Source organism: Condylura cristata, unplaced genomic scaffold (assembly GCF_000260355.1).
Source record: "Condylura cristata isolate star-nosed mole 26May11 unplaced genomic scaffold, ConCri1.0 scaffold00018, whole genome shotgun sequence".
NCBI lineage: Eukaryota > Metazoa > Chordata > Mammalia > Eulipotyphla > Talpidae > Condylura > Condylura cristata.
The window spans coordinates 27111360-27132024 of NW_004567119.1; the positions used below are offsets into that span (position 1 = coordinate 27111360).

At 42.7% G+C, this 20665-nt stretch overlaps 1 protein-coding gene across 1 annotated transcript in view; it reads left to right on the plus strand.

Moving 5' to 3' along the window:
* Positions 1-16808, plus strand: part of MARK1 (MAP/microtubule affinity-regulating kinase 1) — a 45088-nt gene extending 28280 nt beyond the window's left edge. Inside the window, exons 9-17 of the mRNA XM_004695963.2 lie at positions 3872-3971; positions 4420-4532; positions 6909-7062; positions 7347-7540; positions 8344-8444; positions 10130-10294; positions 11190-11441; positions 14050-14094; positions 14310-16808. Coding sequence (XP_004696020.2) covers positions 3872-3971; positions 4420-4532; positions 6909-7062; positions 7347-7540; positions 8344-8444; positions 10130-10294; positions 11190-11441; positions 14050-14094; positions 14310-14664 — 1479 coding nt within the window. The 3' untranslated portion in view covers positions 14665-16808. The remainder of the gene's footprint in view (positions 1-3871; positions 3972-4419; positions 4533-6908; positions 7063-7346; positions 7541-8343; positions 8445-10129; positions 10295-11189; positions 11442-14049; positions 14095-14309) is intronic.
* Positions 16809-20665: the final 3857 nt, after the last annotated feature.

Below are 20665 nucleotides of genomic sequence, written 5' to 3' on the forward strand. Positions count from 1 at the left end.
TTGTTTTTACTTGCTTACTTTCTGACTATTAAATCTGTTCCTTCCCCTCTGTCTTTCATAACTAATGGATACTCTGTTCTTCTAGGCATCTGAGTTAAAAATCCTCAAAACCCTGCCTGTTCTGTTTCCCACTCTGTCTCTGGTGAAGCCTCTCACCACCCCTGAGCCTCTGGCCTGTACCCCAGTTCTGTATGAATAAATAAATAAATCTTTAAAAAAAAAATCCTCAAAACCTTCTGAGATCCTGCCCTTCTCATTCCCAAATGAGTTTTATTTTTCCAAGTTTTCTGCCTTCCTTCTCCTTCTGTACAGTTCTGTCCTCTGCTATCTATCTCCTGCAAATTTTGCCAAGGGACTTCTTTTTGGTAATTGCCTCTCTGCATTGTATCTTACCCAGTGGCTTTACTTTATAGTACCCCCTCCCCCCCACCCCGTTCAAAAGCAACAAGTGTTGAGCTGAGAAAGATAGTGCAAGGCCCCGTCTTGTCCTCAAGACATATAGTGAAGGAGGTAGGTCCGACCACTGCTAGCTGTAATCAAAGGCAGAACATGATGACAGTAGCAGAAGGCTATAGACAGGGTCCCTATGAACACAAGAAAGGACAAGTGACTGATGCAGACAAAAGGTTTTATTTATTTGTGTATTAAGAATTTAAGTGTGGAGTACATTTAGGGGCTGCATATGCAATATTTAAAAAATTAGTATTGAATAAATTGTTCATTGAATTGATGGTCTGGTGGTGGAGACGGGTATTTACAGGTAACCACAAATATTTACATAATGAGAATTTGCATTAAACTGTAGGCAAAGATCATGAAAGAGTGTAACAGTGAGGGCCAGATTTTGAGATTATTGGTAGAGAAGTAGGAACTTAAATGCAGAAAGTGGGGACAACATTCCTACCAGATATCCTTGTCTTTTGCTCCAATGAGGAAATAGAAACCTGTAGTCAGAGCTCTTGACTTCATGCTGCTGTGTTCCTACCTGGCTGTCCAGATAACCCTGTGTTCCCCGCTGCCACAGCCGCTTCTCCCTCCAGGACCTGCCCATCCCTTCTCTTTGATACAGCACTCCTCACCTTCTCAGTAAGGCTGGCTTCCTGTCAGGCCTTCCCAGGGATGCCCTTGCTCGGCCTCTGTACCCCTTCCAGTTTGCAAGGAGGTGCATCTCACCCACAGGCCCTGTGGTCAGAGTCTAGGGAGCTGCTGCACTCACAGTCCCCAGCCTCCACTGCGCATTACCTCTGCTCCTAGCTCTACCTCCTCAGGCACTACCTTCAGTAACGTCAGCTGTGTCTTTTTGCTAGGCACAGTAGGTCACTTTCTGAGTCACCACCTCATTTGACAGGACACCACTGCCTCCTCTTTGAAGTCCCCTCCTTGCCTTCCATGTCATGTTGTATGGATGACCTCCTCTGTTTCCTTTCTGGATTACTGGGTTCCCAGCCCTCCTCGAAGGCCGGTGTTCCCTGAGGTGCTGCCCTGGCCTCTTCTGTCATTCTTCACCCTTTGCCACAACGGGAGGCTCCCCCCCCCCCACACACACACAGCTTCTGTCATCATCTGCTGGCTGATTCCTGAGTCTCCATCTCTGGCCCAGGTTTCTCTTGAGCTGTGGATGACATATCAGTGTTTACAGAGTATGTCTGTTTGGATGTCACCCAGACCTCAGACTCAGCTTGTCTAAAACTGAGCTCTGTCCCCATCCAGTCTGCTTTTCTTTCTGAGTTTTGTTTCTCAGTAAATAGTATCAACCTTGACTCAGTTACCTGGGCTTCATCTTTGGTTTTCCCTAGGCTTTCTCACCTCTTCCCACTTCTGCAGTATTTGGGAGTTTTGTTGTTGTTGACAAATAATCAGACTGTATTACTTGAACATGCAAGATTGACAGTTGCACTTGCTTACGGAAGTTAGGTCCTGAGTGTGTACACACCACATGTGTGCTCTGGGGGCCTGGGTCACAGGCTAGAGTTGATGAAGTTCTTTTTTTTTTTTTTTTAAAGAGCAGAACAGGCAGATCGACGAAGTACACTGCTGAGCGGAGCAGTGGGTGGGCCAGAAGAGGTCTGCTATGCCATGTGGATCACCTCCGGGGCAGGCAGAGATCAAACTCATGCGGAAGTAGCTTAGGCTTCTTAGTGCAGTGCTTTAACCCGCTGTGCCACCAGGGAGGGCCCGATAAAGTTATTTTCACTCAGGAAGAATGTCATAAAGGCATGAAATGGTTTGGAGTGGATGATTTTCTGTACCACCTATGCGTAATTATACTCTGAATTCCACTATACTACATGGAAGTGAAGGACAGTGCAGACTATAGATGGGACTGTATGGTCTTCAGCCAGCTATCGTCAAGCTAATGAGTGGTTTTTGATGATCAGTGGTGCATTTCTCTTAAGAGCCTAGCTCATCTTTTATAGGATGTTTTAGGTGCCATTGTCATAACAATAGAAACTGAATATAGTATTCCCAGTGAATCTACACAATAAAACATCCCATGCCTTCCTAGAACATTATATAGGTGCATTTTACATTGCAAGTCTTACTAATTTTCTGCAGCCAAATATTGAAAAGGCCTTTCTTCTGTTGCCACTGTCTTACCTTCAATTCAGACTGGCACCGCTGCTCTCTTAGATTCTGGCTAAAGCGCCTTAGGCGGCTTTCGGGTGTCCAGACCACACTCACATGCTGCCCAGGAGCTGGCATCACGCTCTCCAAACATGGCGCTTGCTGATGAAAGGAAGACGCCTGACTTGCCCCTTTGATTTTCCACCTGCTTCTTCCTTCACTACCAGTATCACTTGCACTGTTCTCTCTTCTTGCACTCTACTGCTGCTGCCCCCTTCCCCGAACTGTGCACACACCCATGCTGCTGACCCCACCTGTGAACACCTGTGTCCATCTCCTCTGCCGCACCACTGACCTTATTCTTCCTCCCTCCAGTTCCTCCTCACTGGGTTCACTTTCTCACTTTCTCTTCCAGGATCTCACTTATCATCCATTTAGGGTCTACCCTTTATCATTCTCAGTCTGCTGGTTGTTTTCAGACTCGTCACATTGTGACTTAAATTTCAGAACCACTCTTTACTGCTGTGTTTCTCTGAGCTGCGCTTACTGATTAACCCCGATTTCCATTCCCCAGATCTGTTTTTTTTTTTAATATTTTTTAAAAAATTTATTTATTTATGCATACAGAACTGGGGTACAGACCAGAGGTGGGGGTGGTGAGAGGATTCACCAGAGATAGAGCAGCGAGCAGAACAGGCAGATCAACAAAGTACACTGCTGAGGGGAGCAGTGGGTGGGTCAGGAGATATCTACCATGCCAGGTGTGTCTGCTCCATGGCTGGGGATCGAACTCAGGCTGCAGTGGCTGCTATAGCTTCACAGTGCTGAGCTTTAACCTGTTGCACCACCAGGGCGGACCCCAGATATGTTTTAATAAGTGTTGATTTCAACACTTGATAGAGTTGAAATATTTGATAGAGGGCCGAGGAGGAATAAAACACCTCTTCACTAAACTTGCATGTAAAAATCACAAACTATAATTTAAAGTTTCAAGAGGTTTCACTGTCAAATGTGAAACATTCTTTTTAGAGGAAGACAGATCACAGGATATTTTGTAGTCAGTACGAGAGCAGTATTGGTTATGGTCCCCACTGTACACCTTAGCATATCCGCAGTGTCCTGAACATGTCCCCAGGTCCCACAGCTAATCCTGGACCTGCTGATCAACTATAACAGTAATTTTAGTTTGAGAACGTCACACAATTCTTGTTGCATGAACCAATAGGCTTCACTTTACTATAGTAGAGCTCAAGTAAGTGTGTGGATGTGCTGACTGACCAAATGTGACACAGTGTTTGTTTCCCAGCAAATCATGAAAGATCGATGGATGAATGTTGGTCACGAGGAAGAGGAACTAAAGCCATATACTGAGCCTGAAGCAGACTTCAATGACACAAAAAGAATAGGTGAGTAGCTAAAGGCCGGGGCAGATAGTGTGCCCACGTCTTAAGTAAGACCACCTGCCTTTTGGTCAGCAGCAGTGATGGAGATGCCACTCCTTGAGAAACTGAGGAGTGTTGAGAGAGAGAGAAGGGCCTTTGTATGTGTCACTGACAAACAGAAACCATGTCTCTGGCTGGACAAATAAACTCAGCTCAGGAATGTGCTGGCAAGGAGTGAGGGCCTGTGACCAGAGCTTGTGTGTGAGTCGTTTCTGTACAAAACTTGTGAGTTACAATAGCTGTACAGTTTAAGTATGCTAACAGTGCAGACTTTTTATAATGAGTACTATGCTTTATAATTTCAGAGCTTCATTTTCATATCTACTGTTGACCGACTTGCCCATTTTCCATAGTTTTTTAAATTAAAATAAAGCCATTTTTATAAAAGTTGCATTCTTTTTTAACCTTCTAGACATCATGGTGACCATGGGTTTTGCACGAGATGAGATAAATGACGCCTTAATAAATCAGAAATATGATGAAGTTATGGCTACTTACATCCTTCTGGGTAGAAAACCACCAGAAGTAAGTTTTCTGCCTTTTCTGATTAATGCGAATTTTTTCTTCTTTAAATGACAGCTAAGTTTAACATATAATGCTGCTAGTAGTTATATTCTATGTGGTATCAAAAATAATACCTAATAAACCTAATGTTCTGTTTATTAGACTTCAAAGCTTAAGATACTAAGTTTTGAATCAATTTCATTTCCAAGTGAGAGCAAGTCTGTCCTGGAGGCAACTAGGACAGCTAGGCTTGAGTCTTAGTTGGCTCCAGAGACCATTTAGTGGCCCATCTTTGGGGAGGCCACCCCCCTACCCCCCAAGTTGTGCATCCAAATGCAACTGTCAGACCAGAGGGCATAGGGGTGTTCTAAGTACACAGAAAAGACAAGAGGGACTGACAGCCTTGAAACAGAATGTGTGTTTTAAATGATCTTTGTAGGTGGGACCCAAGGAGAGATTGGTGATATTTCGCCTTGTGGAGTATCAGGTACCTTTGATGTACATTCAGTGGAGAATTCTCAAGAAGAGATTTAGCCTAAGGAGAAAGATTCAGGAAATAGCTATGCAAACGGTGACTGAACCATTAAAGTATCTGATCCTTTGGGACAACACAAACAAAGGTGGAAATTTAGAGTCATGGACAGCCCATAATATGGACAGTTGGTTGACATCTCTGGGAGGCATTTTACAGAAGAGGCGGGAATTTTTTACAATTAGATAGTAACCAATGAAGCAGTGGTCAGCTGGCCTGGACTGACACCGCAACAGGCCCAATCCCACGCCGAGTGCTACCAGTGGGCATGTGGGGCCATTTCTGAGGTGGGCAAGCACAGGGGCCATGGTGGGGACATACCCTGACTTGGAGCGTGTGTGGGGTGCCCTGGAGCTCATGGGAGGATGGACACCTCCAAGAAAAAAATCCCGTGAACCAAGCCAGGGAAATGAGGCCTGGGAGACTCTGAATTCCAGCACAGGGAACTAGTTTGTAAGTTATATTTGCCAAGATGGGAAAAGAGCAGACATTGGCTCAGTTTGGGGTGTTTGAACTTAAGGATCCTGTTGGCTGGAGCTGTCCAGTGGGCATTGAGACACAGCACTGCCTCTGGAGGGAGTGCTAGGAACAGCATCACTAGGCCTGGGAGTTGTGTCAGAACACACCAGAGTGTTCTAAGGTTGTCACACATAGGAGTTCACTGAATCCTCTCAAACGCCCTCCCAGGCAGGTTCTGTTATTACAGCAAAGGAGAGGGTCTTCCCCAGAGAAACAACCATCAGAGAAGTGACAGCAAAGAAGCCACATCAAGTGGAGAAGTAGGATCTTGAGGACATAGGAAATGTGCAACTGGTTATTTCTAAAGTCTTTGAGCTGCTTCTACTTAGATTTCACTTCTGAGATATTTACTTTTCCTATTCACTTAAAATATGAAGGAAGCACTAATTCTGCAAGTATATAGCCCAGCCCAGGTATGAATTATAATGAAGTTGGATTGAATGTAGTTGGTGAGGCCTTGGGAAGTGCTAAGTACCTGGTGGCGGAGTCAGGTCCCTGGTGTGTGCAGCCTACACCCACCCTGTGCAGCCCCTGACTAACTGACTCAGGCAGCTGCTGATTCCTCTGCTCCTCCCTTTCCTGGTCTGTAAAATGAGGATGGAGGGCACCTGCCCTCCACTAGGATCAGGTGGGAATTAATGTTTCTAAACTCCTATGACATCGCTCTGTGCTCTGTATTAGCCATTGATTGTTATAATTTTTATCAACAGTATTAATCTACTATTTATCATTCGTGTCTCACAGTTGGATCTAGATATCCTACTGATACACTAGTAATTCAGGCAAAGGCTTACTTACCAACAAAAGGTTCGTGTTACAGAGCAGGTGGTGGTTCATCAGCCCACTTTACCCGGCTTAGTTCTAAGTAGATGTGCTTTCGTTGGAACCAATACATCAAATTTTATTGTATAAATAATGTCAGAGAAAGCAAAAGAAAACAAAAGGGGTATGTGTGTTTGAAGTTAAAACTTGGGTTTCATTATAAGTTTGACTTTGCCTGAGTTTCGGGTCCCCCAACTGCCCCAGGAACCTCCTAGCCTCAGTTTGTCCATCTGTAAAATACAGGCTCACAGGTTTGTTATGATGATTAAACAGAGTGAAACAGAGTTTGTCACCATTTGGCAACTTTTTGATGTTCTGACTACACCCAGAGCTCTGCCTTGTGTGCATGTGAGAACAGATGAGAACTGTTGCTTATCAGGACGCGGTCCAGCCAGACCCTCCTTCCTGTTGGCCAACTTGCCGACTGTCTGTTTTCTACAAACTCTGATCGTTTCATGTATAGCTTGCACAGGACACAAAATGAGGCAGGCATGTTTCCCCAACCGTATTCCATCTTCTTGCAGTTTGAAGGCGGGGAGTCCTTGTCCAGTGCAAACTTGTGCCAGCGCTCCCGGCCCAGCAGCGACTTGAACAACAGTACCCTACAGTCACCTGCCCACTTGAAGGTCCAGAGGAGCATCTCTGCAAATCAGAAGCAGCGGCGGTTTAGTGACCATGGTGGGGAAAAGTCAAAGGCTTGAAAAGACGGCCCGATGTGCCCTGACTTGTATTCTTAAGCATTGGACGTTTGCAGCCTTATGTACTGGGACCGCCCCGGTCATCTAGGTGGACAGAATTGACCCATAGGTGCTACCCTTTTCCAGGGACTGACCTCATTTTGGAAATCAAAGAGTTTAGAGTGCCCAATTAGGCAAATAAGGCTATTTTAATATAGTTGTGGTTCATGAGAAGAAAATATGTCCGTTGTCTTTCAGTTCATTGTGCCCTTTTCTCTGTTGCAGCTGGTCCGTCCATCCCCCCAGCTGTGTCGTACACCAAAAGGCCACAGGCCAACAGCGTAGAAAGTGAGCAGCAGGAGGAGTGGGACAGGGATGTGGCTCGCAAACTCGGCAGCACGGCTGGTGGATCAAAGAGCCAGATGACAACCAGCCCTCTGGTTGGGCCAGAGAGGAAAAAGTCTTCAACGATGCCAAGTGTGAGTAAATTCTAGTATATTGTAATATTTTGTAGTTGTTTGTTGTCAGAATGTTTTTTTTTATAATTTTTTTTGAAGAGCTTTATCTTTTTTTGAAGTTTCAAAGTTTTCAAGGGAATCATTCACTAAAAGAACACGCAGAAAGGGACCAAACTTCTCATAAACACTACTTTTTGAATGAAAAAATGAAATGTGTATTCGTAAAATAATGCATGACTTCCCACAGGATGGTCCGTTAAACTTTGCTGCCTTATCTTGCCTATTTGTAATATGTGCCTGCTGTTGCATTGGTGTGTCTAATTTTACATATACAAATAAGCAGTTCAGTGAAGGCAGACTTCATTAATAATTACTGTGTGAAGTTAGCTGAGGTTACTCACTTAAAACAGCAAATTGTAGAAAACATAGCCATGGGTGAGTAGATAAATGTGCCCCATTGGTCGAGGAGCATGGGGGTCCCCAAGCAGGTGAAGAGCCCATGGCTTCCTGGTGGGCCTCACCATTTGTGTCCTTCTTTCTCCTACTAACAGACGAACAGGTGCATGAACACGCAGCTGTCGTGGGGCTTCCAAACCACAGATCTTGGGTGCTGTGGGACAGGGAGCCAGGACAGCAGTGAGCTGGCTGTGCTGCACCTCTTACTTGGGGTTCTAGATGAGGAAAGCCCTTGCTAATCTAAGATTCTGGTAAAGTTCTTCCATGAACTTTCTTCTGAGACATTTGTAGCTTCAATCCATTTCTTTCACTGGGCACTCTACCAATTATAGTCACAGTTTTAAAATGGTCTTTTCTTCCTCTTTAAGAACAACATGTATCCTGGAGGCAGCATGGCCAGGAGGAACACTTACGTCTGTGAAAGAACCACAGACCGGTACTCAGCCTTGCAGAATGGCAAAGATAGCAGGTAGGTCAGTGCCAGGCATTTCCATTCGGTGTCCCTGCAGAAACCCTGTAGCTGAGCAGCCTTGAGGAAAATAAGTGCAGCATCATTAGAGGCATCTCCCCTGTGGTCCCTGATAGGAAAGTATTTCCAGGAAAGCAGGTGGTAAATCTCTTAACCTGTGAATTTCCCAATAAATTCTGATAATAACTTTCCCCGTACACAGCAGTCCATCCATACAACTCTGACCGCCCTTATTCTCTTACGCATCAAGCCTTTATGGCTCCCAAACAGGAGGGCTTTATTTCACATCCTCTGAAGAAACATAACCATCCCAATTGATCCCTGAAAACCAACAGTTCTCAAAGTCATCTTAGTATTAAAAAGATAACTTAATATTACTTATATTATTTAAAAATTTTAGCTTCATGACTTGTACAGGTTGTTATGAATCTAATACAAAAAGACAGGGAGTCTATTCTAATAAAATTCTTTTCTTAGTTCTATCCCTTGTATTTCAGCAGACTAGACAGACTATTCTTACTTTTGTTTCCTCTCTGTTAATAAACATGAAAAGGAAATGTTATTGTAAGACACAGAATAGTACATATACCTCCGTGGGACATGAGATGTTTTGGCTAGAAAGAGAGCTGGGAATTGATCTCTTACTCCCTGGTCTCCCTACGCTAAGTGCTAATTGACAGCCTGTTTAGCTACAGAAGTTACTGATTGATGATATAAGCTTAACAGTGTTTTGATGATATTTATAGAGTATTTTTGCTATAACTCGAAAACATATTGTGTAGTGGGTGGTGACCCACAGCAAAATGTCTTTCTCAAAAGTGAAAAATGTCTCCAGTCATAATCAGTTTTTCTTTTTTTTTTTAAAGATTTATCTATTTATTCATACAGAACTGGGGTACAGGCCAGAGATGTGGAGGGTGATAGGATTCACCAGTGACAGAGTGGGGAACAGAACAGGCAGATGATCAAAGTACACTGCTGAGGGGAGCAGCGGGCTGTCCAGGAGAGGTCTGCCACACCATGTGGTCACCTCCCGGGCAGGCGGGAATCGAACCCATGCGGAAGTGGCTTAAGCTTCTTAGTGCAGTGCTTTAACCCGCTGTGCCACCAGGGAGGGCCCATAATCAGTTTTTCATAAAGAAAATTTTATACTTTCTCAGATTCACATAGAAAGAACAAGTATGTGTGAGATCTTTTCCATGGAAGGTGGTAACAAATTTACCCTGTACATTTTTTAATAAGAACATTGTTTTGTTAGTCACCAGCAATGAGATTCAAGTTCAAGTTCCTTTCTTTAAGCGCTTCAGTCATGGAAGATGTTAGTTAAAAAATCTACTCCTGGGCCCTCCCTGGTGGTTTAGCGGGGTAAAGCACAGCACTGAGAAGCTAAAGCCATTTCCTCATGAGTTCGATCCCCACCTGCCCCGGAGGTGACCACGTGGCGTGGCAGACCTCTCCTGACCCGCCCGCTGCTCCCCTCAGCAGTGTACTTCGTAGATCTGTCTGTCTGTTCCCCACTCTGTCTCTGGTGAAGGCTCTCACCGCCCCTGAGCCTCTGGCCTGTACCCCAGTTCTGTATGTACAAATAAATAAATCTTAAAAAAAAAAAATCCTTAAGTTGTAGTAAACTGACTATAGCTTGTCTTATTTGCCTGCCTTGGTCTCGCCGCTGTTCTCATGGAAAGCCTCACGGAGATGTCTGCCAGTAGTGTGTCTTCCGCGGGCTCTGCTGTGGCTTCCACTGGCCCCTCAGCCCGGCCCCGCCACCAGAAGTCCATGTCCGCCTCTGGTCATCCTATTAAAGTCACACTGCCAACCATCAAAGATGGCTCGGAAGCTTACCGGCCCAGGTAACACTCTGTGGGCATTGCATTTTGTTTGCTGTTAAAACTTTTTAAACATATTTCACCAAACAGAAGAATGTGACGGTTGCCACCCTATAAGAGTTTCTGAAAAGATTCCATAAAGAAAAGTTGAATTCTAAATAAACTTAACAATATCCCTGTTATCAATAATATTACCTAGAGTTTAAGTCATTTTTAACAGGAAGTCTAAGGATCTAATTTTAAATCCATCGCTAAAGGATCACTGCCTACCTTTGGATTTAGGTAAATGTTTTATGATTTAAAAACAAAAACCACTAGACTTGAAGTGGAGACCCTTGGTTAATTGTCCTAGTTCCTGCTTATCGCCTGTCTTTAATAAAGCTGGTCTTTGGGGTTCCTGGTCAGCGAGGCAGAGATGCCCAGGGGGCCTTTGGAGGTGTGAAGTTGTGGGACTACTTTTCTAGTTATTTGTCTATGCTGGGAATATCTTTGATGGCTGGTTAGTTAGTGACATCCTCTGGTATTGTGCTATCATTGTGGCTTAAGTTATAAATAGGAAATGATTCTATTCAAAGGCTTTTGGATAAACAGTAAAACCTGTGTTTCATATCACTGAAGCATTTCAGCTAAGAGAAGGGAGAAAAGGGATTGTAGGTGGCACCTGGCCAGGCAGCCCTGGTACGTAGCTTAGGTGTCCGTGCTTTGGTGACTGCTTCATCTGTGCACATCCATTTTTATAAAAGGCATCTAATTTGAAATTGAAATTTCATCCCACGCTGTTGATAGTGAGGGTGATGAACCCATGCCTAGCCTTCTCAGAGGGTGACAAATAGGGCTGGAGAAAAGGGAGCCCCACGGATTTTGTGAAGTGAACACTGCCCTTGTCATCATTCTGAACCTGTGTCTTCACTGGCCACAGCACGACGCAGAGAGTGCCCGCCGCCTCCCCTTCTGCTCACAGTATTAGTGCCAGCACCCCTGACCGGACCCGCTTCCCGCGCGGGAGCTCCAGCCGCAGCACCTTCCACGGCGAGCAGCTCCGGGAGCGCCGCAGCGCTGCGTACAACGGGCCGCCCGCCTCGCCATCCCACGAGACCGGGGCCTTTGCCCACGCCCGGAGGGGCACGTCCACTGGCTTAATCAGCAAATTAACATCCAAATTCGTCCGCAGGTCAGTACCAGACATGTGGCGGTTTTCTGTAGTGGTTACAGAGGAAACTTGCCAAAATGGTGTCATGAGATTTCATTTGAACTGCTCTTTTACAGAAATTTGAATAAGTAAATAAATAAATAAAGGAAGGCAGACTTAAAATCCTATTCTGAGAGAGAGAAAATGGACAAAATAAGAATTTGAAGATCCTATAAAATAGAATGAAAGAATGAAATTTGACCTCACAAAAGTGTGTTTTAACAAAAATTTTATCCCCCTACTTGAGAAGGCTTAGTTTTGAGAAAAGAATTAAATACTAATGCACATTTACCCTTCAAATACCTCTTCCGAATACTTAAATTGTTCACTAATAATACATAGCTTGCCTGCTTTTCTTCCTGATAAAATGCCCAGATTCTATAGTGACAGGTTACTTACTTGTAAACACAGTAAACACAAAATGAATACAAATACAGTAAACTTTAATCTGGTAAAATAGTAAACTATATTCTGTCAACAAAGCAAACATGAATGCAGAAGGCAAACAATACACGCCACTGAGCAACACAGGGATTGAGGCAAGTTTGGGGTATCATCACTGAACAACACAGAGATTGAGGCAAGTTTGGGGTGCTATGCTCACTGCGGAAGTGCCTGATGTGCAAAGCGCAGAGCAGAGTGGGGGCCAGAGACTCTGGTGGCCTTTGTGTCCCCAGATGCCCACAGACATGCACAGGCTGTTCGTGAGGGAGCAGTGGGGGCTCCGTGGGTGACTTGGGTGGAGCCTTAAATGATGGGGAGGAAACGGTCACGCTATCTTTGCAAAATATTGATAAGATGCTTACTTTTAATGTGATTTAGTGTTCCTAGGATTTCAAAGAGTGGGTGTGGAGAAGAGAACCAGCACTTTAGTTTCCTGCTTTTCTGAAGCTATTTATAGATTCCATTCACAGATCAGTTGGCCCAGGATCATGCAACGGAGCTTAAAACTTTTCTCAAATGCAGCTTTTGCTTCTAACCATATTAATGGCTTTATTCCCTCTGGGCAATAACCATGCAACAGCCATGTGCTCAGAAAAAGACCTGGCAGCTCACCAGAGTCAGCACAGAGTGGGGCACAGTGCTGGGATGAGCTGAGCCAGTGGGTTCTGTTGCTGGGACCTGACTGACTGTTATTGAAGACTTCATGAAAAGCCGGTGATTTCTCTCTCATTGAACAAGGATTCATTTTAAAAGAAAGGAGACAGGTTTTGAGTGTAATGCTTGATTACTAATTACTCATTAAACATTGTTCGAAACCATTCTTCTTGCTTGGCAATAAAAGCTTAGGTTCTAGAGGGAGCATACTTGTTTAGAATAGGGACCAGAAGCCAGCACAAAATGTCAAGGCAAAAAATAGATAGGACAGAAAAGTCCAGTGCACTATGCCCCTTCCTGCTGAAGGAGTTACATCTCACCAGCAGGAGCCAGCAGCAGGGCTCTTTCCTGCCCAGTGATGGATGGACAGAGAGCCTTCCCATTGCTGTCATACAGCTGGTGGACTGAACAGCACACTTCACACTGGGCCTGCTCAGGAGCAATGTTATTTATTTCAGTGTGCTATAATAAAAATAGACTTGTATAGGTGGCACTGAATTTTTTAATGTGTTTTCCCAATGAAATTGCCAGTTACTAAAAAGAGACGTTTCAGAAATCCCATTTGAATGTTAAAAGACATTTTATCATCCTTTTAATTCAGAGAGGAAAGTGGTTTTCACAGCATATTTGTCAAGAAAGGCATATAGTTAAAGATGCTAAGCATAAGGCATTCATTTTTTTAACTATCGGTTAAAGCTTTATAGTTTAGAGTGTGGATGTGTTTTATTAACTTTGGGATGATAGTAAGACTGACTTTTATTTCTTTTGTATTAATTTTACATAAATATTATAAAGGTTTCTGGAATAGTGACATTCAGAAATCATTAGCTTCAGGATTCGAGTTGGTTATTTTCCCCACCATTTTATCATGTTTTATTCTATCACAAATGCTCCTCTCACTATATTTAAGCTGCTTTATAACTTGTTATCCCATATAGATATTTAATTACCTCTGAAATTTTGGTGAACTTCAATTGAATCACTAGCATAACTTCTGAAATAATTTCAATGCTTATTTAAATTTTAACTTATATTTTTAGAATTACTTATATGTTTCTAGCTCTATTTCTAATTACAAGGTTAACATATAGCTTCTAAATTGGACAACTACTAGAATTATATTTAATAATAACATGAAGTTAAGTCTTGCTGTTGATAACTACTAAATAGTTAAACTTTAGATCAAATTAAATTAAACCAGAAGATAAATTATATCTTTAAAATCTTGTCATGCAATTGGGAAATCTTGTTTAAAAAAGAATCCTAAACTTCTAGCCTAGCATCTCCCCTGTGCCAATACCCAGTAGATGCTCCAGAAATCATAGTTGTGTGTTTATCAGAAAAAACGTGAGCAATAGTATTAGACTCACCAGTTATAGAAAACTGGCATGTTAGAATTTTGTTCAAGTTGATTTAAAGTAATTTTAGATGTAGGTTTTTTGGTTGCGTTTTTCACTGTATTATTAAATCTCGACCTTCACTTTATTTTGAGGGATCCTAATGAAGGCGAAGCCAGTGGCAGAACAGACACCTCAAGGTAGGAGCCAATATTAGTACCTGGCTGCTGGGGGCCTGGCTATGAAAACAGGGGAAAGGTGGTACAGAAGGAAAAGTTATTAGGGTGACGGGTGCTGGGCTCATGGTGGGCTGGGCAGGCCTGTGACCACGGCCACTGGGATTTTGTGTGGGTTTGGATTTCTTTGCCAAGTGGGAACTTTGTTTTCATCCTTTCCCTATGTCCTCTCCTCCCAGAAGCACATCAGGAGAACCAAAGGAAAGAGACAAGGAAGAGGGAAAAGACTCCAAGCCACGCTCCTTGCGGTTCACGTGGAGCATGAAGACCACTAGCTCAATGGACCCCAATGACATGATGAGGGAAATCCGGAAAGTGCTGGATGCAAATAACTGTGATTACGAACAGAAAGAGAGGTTCTTGCTTTTCTGTGTCCACGGTGACGCTAGACAGGACAGCCTCGTGCAGTGGGAGATGGAAGTCTGCAAGTTGCCACGTCTATCACTGAATGGGGTCCGCTTTAAGCGAATATCGGGGACATCTATTGCCTTTAAGAACATTGCATCAAAAATAGCAAATGAACTTAAACTGTAAAGAAACTCACATTTATAGGATCAGGGAAGACCATCCATATATGAGGTCCAGTTTTTGAATGTACTGGCAACACCTATGTGATTGGCCTGTGAACCCCCACGTAGAATGCCCTTAATGCAATAAGGTTATACATAGTTATGAACTGTAAAATTAAAGTCAGTACGAACTATAATAAATATCTGTAGCTAAAAAGTAGGTTCACATGTACAGGTAAGTATATTGTGTATTTTTGTTCATTTTCTGTTCATAGAATTGTATAATAAAACAAATGATTGCTTAAAAACTTGTATAGTTGTCTAGATTTCTGCACATAGATGTATGTTTGATGCTTTGAGTGGAAAGTTGTCCTTCCTGTTTTTTGTGTTCTGGTGGGTTTTTAAAATTCTTACCTCCATCATGCAATTTTGAGAATTGTGTCCAGGATTAAAAGTGCACAGAAATAGTCTTTACAGTTGTAGCATGGACTTTAAAAAAATTATTTTAGAGTCATATTTAAATCTAAACAAGAAGCTGATAAATAGATCAGCTTTTATTATACACAGAATTATTCCTGCTTATCTTTGCCTCTCATCCTTGTTCTCAAACAAGGCTTAGTTGAGAAGATACAATGTGTTTACAGCATTGGCACTTAGAGTCTAAAAGTAAAGTACATGAAAATAATAATAGCTTTGCCTTGAGCTACCTAAGAAGTCCTGGGGGGGGTTGAGGGGGGCATTAAAACTCTATCCCATTTCCATTGAACTTTAAAGCGTTTTCTGGCCCTCTGCTAACAGCAGAATTAAAAAGAGTGAATACTTCATCTGGCTATTACAGTGTAAACTCCCTTAGGTTTGCTGCCTTCTGAATCCTGCAGTGTCATTGTGAAAATCCAATCCTAACTGAACGGTTTCATAGCACAAACACCTCTTACAGTGTTGGTCAATGCTTCAGCTAAGAAATAATGCCACCTCAGGAATTAACTGGCATTGGAGACATTGCCTCACTCTCCTCACATCCTCTTCATCCACCCCCAACAGTAACATCTGTAAGTACTTTAGGGACTTTGGAGCAAAACATACTATTACTAACAATGTATTAATGATTTACCCTGATGTGGTCATGCAGTTTGTTCCCCTATGAGCTGTTTCTTTTTAATATTTTGCTAGATTTCTTGTATTTATTCTACATCTCTGTGCTGATATGTGCAGTTTTGTAACTGGGCACTTGCCCACTTTGCTTTCCTAGTTGGTGATACTTGCGATGTAAAACCACTGGTAAAGGTACATTTTCATACTTGTTACTTTGTGCGGAAACAGCCTGGAGTTGGCTGTGCAATGTTACTGAATGTAGTCATTACTGCAAGATCGACAAATGGATCCCATCTGCACACTGCTGAGAAAAAGAAAGTGTATTCAGATTTTATCAGTTTAAAGAAAAACAAAACTGTGATTGACACTGGACTCCTGACCTAAACCAGAGGGCCCTGAGCATGGGAAGCACCATCCAGATGCTTCCAGACGAGAGTGAACCTTTCTTTCCCTACTGTGCTGTGATGTAGATTTCTTCTGTAACAGTTCTGTTCTAAAATGAAATGTGTTTTGGGCTTAGCAAAGGGTGGTGTTTGGAAAACAAAAACAAGAACCACTGTGTGTAGCCCCTTTTAACCTAGTGTTCATTCAAAAGAAATTGATGCAACTTTCTCTTCACTTTCACTGGTGCACACTGAAATTTTACTTGAACAGTTCTCATAATAAAGCACTTGTCTTTTGCGCTTTATCAGAATGTGAATTACCTGTTTTCTAGTACAAAATATTCTGTATGGGGCGTTTATTTCATGTGTTCTAAATTTAGTTGGCAGAGGGTGAAGCTATGTGGGGTTTCAAAATGTCATTGCCAGAAGTGAATTTCACTTTTTTATAGGAATTCATTCCACTGAAGTACTTTAAAAAAAAAAAAAAAGTAGATCATGCTTTCTAAAGTAGGAACTGGTGGGGTTTTGTGTTCTCTGTTTTGTTTTTACATTTTCTCACTGGTTAATTCTGTGCCGTGGCAAGGAATTTTACTTCAATATTTTTCATGAACTAAAATTGGAATCTTGATACTCCCTTCAGAGTTTCCCATTTTATATGTTTATGACCACAGAACTATTTTTTATGACTTAGAAAAATTTTACAGTATGTTTGCATAAATAAATACCAGTTTATGACCACTGGCTATGTGATATCAGGATTTCCTTGGTTTCTGTTCAAATATTATTTGATATAATATCCCTACTATTGAATCAATTTTTTGTAGAGACTGGAGCAGAGTATTTAATTGGAAAGTAAAGATATGGATGAGTAAAAACTTTCATCTAATGAGATAAAATATATTGTAAGACTTTGACTTACAACCTCTAAAGTTGCGTTTGGTATAGATAGACTTTTTACAAGTGATTTTCACTACCTGCACCATCTCTCGGTATGGACAACAAAAACCATGCACTGTGAAATGTCCATTTGTTGGTATAGACAACAAAAACCAGGCATAGTAAACCTCTTGACTGTGAGTGAGGGATCCGAGCAGCATGTGCACGTTTACAAGGTGTCCCTCCATTTTAAAGATACTTGCTAAGGTACCTACTGTGTTCTAAGATGGCTCCTAGTTCTCCACCATGTTGGTCTGTTCGGGGAAACAAGATGTGAACCCACAAAAAACACAGCTAGACAGAAGACATGAAAGTGCCTCATCACACAGAGTAGGTGGTGTGGGGACTCAGCAGGGTGAGCTCTGGTGGACACAAGCGGGGAGGAGGCCTTTTGAGGAACAGGAGGTCAGATAACTTTAAGAGGCAGAATGGAAAAGACCCTTTAGATGAAAGGAGCATGAGAGAAAAAACTCGAGTTAGTAATGGCTACAAGACTCAGGAAGCAAAGGGCTCATTTCGGGATTGGCAAGGTTCCTGGTCTGATGTACAGCAGGCTACTGAGGCCGCCCTCAGCTGAGAGGGGAGCAAGTAGGAGGCTCTGCCAGCCCAGGAAATACTGAGCAAACTGGCTGTCAGAGAAAACTATTTTCATTCAGAAACTGCTAGATGCTGATGTACTTTTCCTGGGTCTGAGGAAAACAGCGATTAAAAAAAAAGAAAGCTCTAACAGGAATGGGTGGGCTGATTGGAGGCTAAACCCAGGACAACCTTCTCAGAGGTGAATGGCAATAAAGCACACATGAAATAACATGAGTAAAGGCAGTGAACATAGGGCATATTTGAGAGGCATTTCAAAAATCAAGATATGAGTAGGATGTAGACTAAAAAAAGGTGAGTGGGTGGCAGGAGGCTTCCTGGCGTGACTCAAGTTTTAGCTGTTCATCAACTTCCACTTCCATGGAACATGGGTTACAAGTCCTAGAGTTATCCTTCCACCTAATGCGAGAAAAGAACAGACAAAATACATGAAATGCCAGATTCCTACAAGGTTCTACTTAGTGAAATGTCCTCAAGACATTGGGTGCCTGTCAGTGGAGAATCCTTGAGAGGAAGCAAAGGGGACGAACCTGTGATAGACCCAGATGCCCGCCTTGAACTGTGGCACAGGAAGAACAACCCAGAGGACTCACCCCGCAAAGAAGTCAGAGCTGAGAGACAGGGAGAATGGGACATAGGAGTCTGGAGGGAAAGAACTGTACAAAAACCAGGGAACAAGAGCAGTACCACCACTGAGAAACCAGCCGAGAACAGTGGCTGAGGCTGGCAACCATTGCCCAGTTAAGTGCTCCTTTGGTTCAGCTCAAAGCTCAGCCAGCAACACCCAGAGGATAACTTTCTAAGTAACCTAACTGTGGCTCAGAACAGATTTAAAAAATATTAGCAGGATACTGGATGGTTTCACTCATAGCATAAAGGACCAGGGGGGAAGATAATAATGATGATGATGAATAATTATATACCAGAAACATTTTACAGGGATGGAGTGGGGAATGGTATAAAAAATGGGGGGTGGGGGAGAGGGAGTGCTTGGGACTATGGTGATGGCACATTGGTGAATTGGTGATGGGAAGCCCATGGGGATTACAACTGAGATGGAAAAAGCACAAAATGATGTAAAAATAAACTATTGTAATAATTTAAAAAAGGAAAAAAAATACTAGCAGGAATCCATGGTAGTAGTCATCAACTCTAGCATCCATTTAAAAGTTATCCTGGATGAGGCCCTCCCTGGTGGCACAGCGGGTTGAAGCACTGCACTAAGAAGATTAAGCCACTTCCGCATGGGTTCGATCCCCGCCTGCCCCGGAGGTGACCACATGGCGTGGCAGACCTCTCCTGACCCGCCCGCTGCTCCCCTCAGCAGTGTACTTCGTAGATCTGTCTGTTCTGCTCCCCACTCTGTCTCTGGTGAATCTTCTCACCCTCCGCATCTCTGGCCTGTACCCCAGATCTGTATGAATAAATAAATAAATCTTAAAAAAAAAAAAAAGTTATCCTGGATGCAAATAGGCAGGAAAGTCTAGCCCATAAGAAAGAAGGGGAGGAAGAGAGGAGGGGGAATCAAAGAGCACCCAGAAATGGTAGAGTAGAACGAACAGAACACTAAAACAGGCAGCACTGATCTCTAGAAAAACTTTGGAAGATTTAGGAAGCAGGTACTTAGGAAGGAAAGTGAAAGATAATTGGCAAATATCTTGAGTTCTTTAAGAAGCACATTATACCAGATAACTTTCCCTTCTACCTCTTCCTCCACCTTCTTGTCATTATCGGTATTATTATTAACGAACACGACATCTAGATTTAAGCTAAACGTTTGATGAAAATAAAACGTGCCAAGAGTTGACTGCAAACAGGTCTAGAAGACTGAGTTGGTGAGGTATGTGGGCACAGGTGCCTCGGGGCCTCCTGAGGAGGGAGGTAGCTGGGACTGATGAGGGTGGGAAGGAGACCAGTGACTCTGGAACAATCTAGCCTGGTCCCCGTGGCGGGGGGGGGGCTGGAGGGCGGGGGGCAGGGATGGGGGGGAAGGCAGGTTTAGCAGTTCAGCACCCCTGAGAGCCCTTCACGCCACGAGATTTGGACTCTTGGACTATGTTTAATATCAGGTCATCAAGATATGGAGAACAAGACTCTACACACAAGTCTACACACCTTACTTCCAAAGGTGAAAAGCTTGCCCAAGTGGGTACAGTGATAGCGAACTTCACAACGCCTCTTGAAGAGTAATTTAACTATTGATGGCATAGCACAGAAATTCGTCATTCACTATAACTTGGCTTCCACTTTAGTAACATGAGCGTGGAGTTTATCAGGAACCCCAGGGACACAATTCTAGCAAAAACACACTAGTTGTGTGTGGAAGATACAAATAAAAAATAATAAAGACAAAAAATAATAATTATTAAAAAACCACGAGTTGGACATTATAAAAAAGATCGAGAACCTTTGGTTTCTCACCAACATTGACCAGATGAGGTTTCCTGTCGTTCTATTTATAACCGGACTCCCCTAGTGATGTATCAGACTGGTTCCTCCAACAGACCTTGGGATTGACCAAAGTGCCACGGGTGGGTGCAGTGTGGGATCATCACCTGAAGAGGGAGCTCCTGTACCTCTAAAACACAATGAACAAATGTACCTCAAAAAATAAAACAATTTAAAAAATAATAATGAATTTTTGTTCCTGGCATAACTAGAGACTCAATACTCCCTGGGTATGTCCATGAATAAGACACAGTATTGGGTAAAGGACAAATTTAATAATAAACAATTTTAATAAATAATCTTTGACTTAAAAAAACAACAACAAAGGTTGCTTTCAACTTCATGTTTCAAAATTTCTCTTAAGGCATTCCTTTAAATTTTCTTTTTTCTTTATAAAAGTAAAGATTAATATGCCATTTCCCCAAATGTGCTCTACATTTCAAATGTGCGACTACCAAACCATTGTCAGCTGAGGGAGCAGCAACAATGCATAAAATTTTGTAGAAAATGTATGTACAATTCATACAGTAGAGCCTTTGTTACCTAGACATTTTGTAAAATATGCAAGAT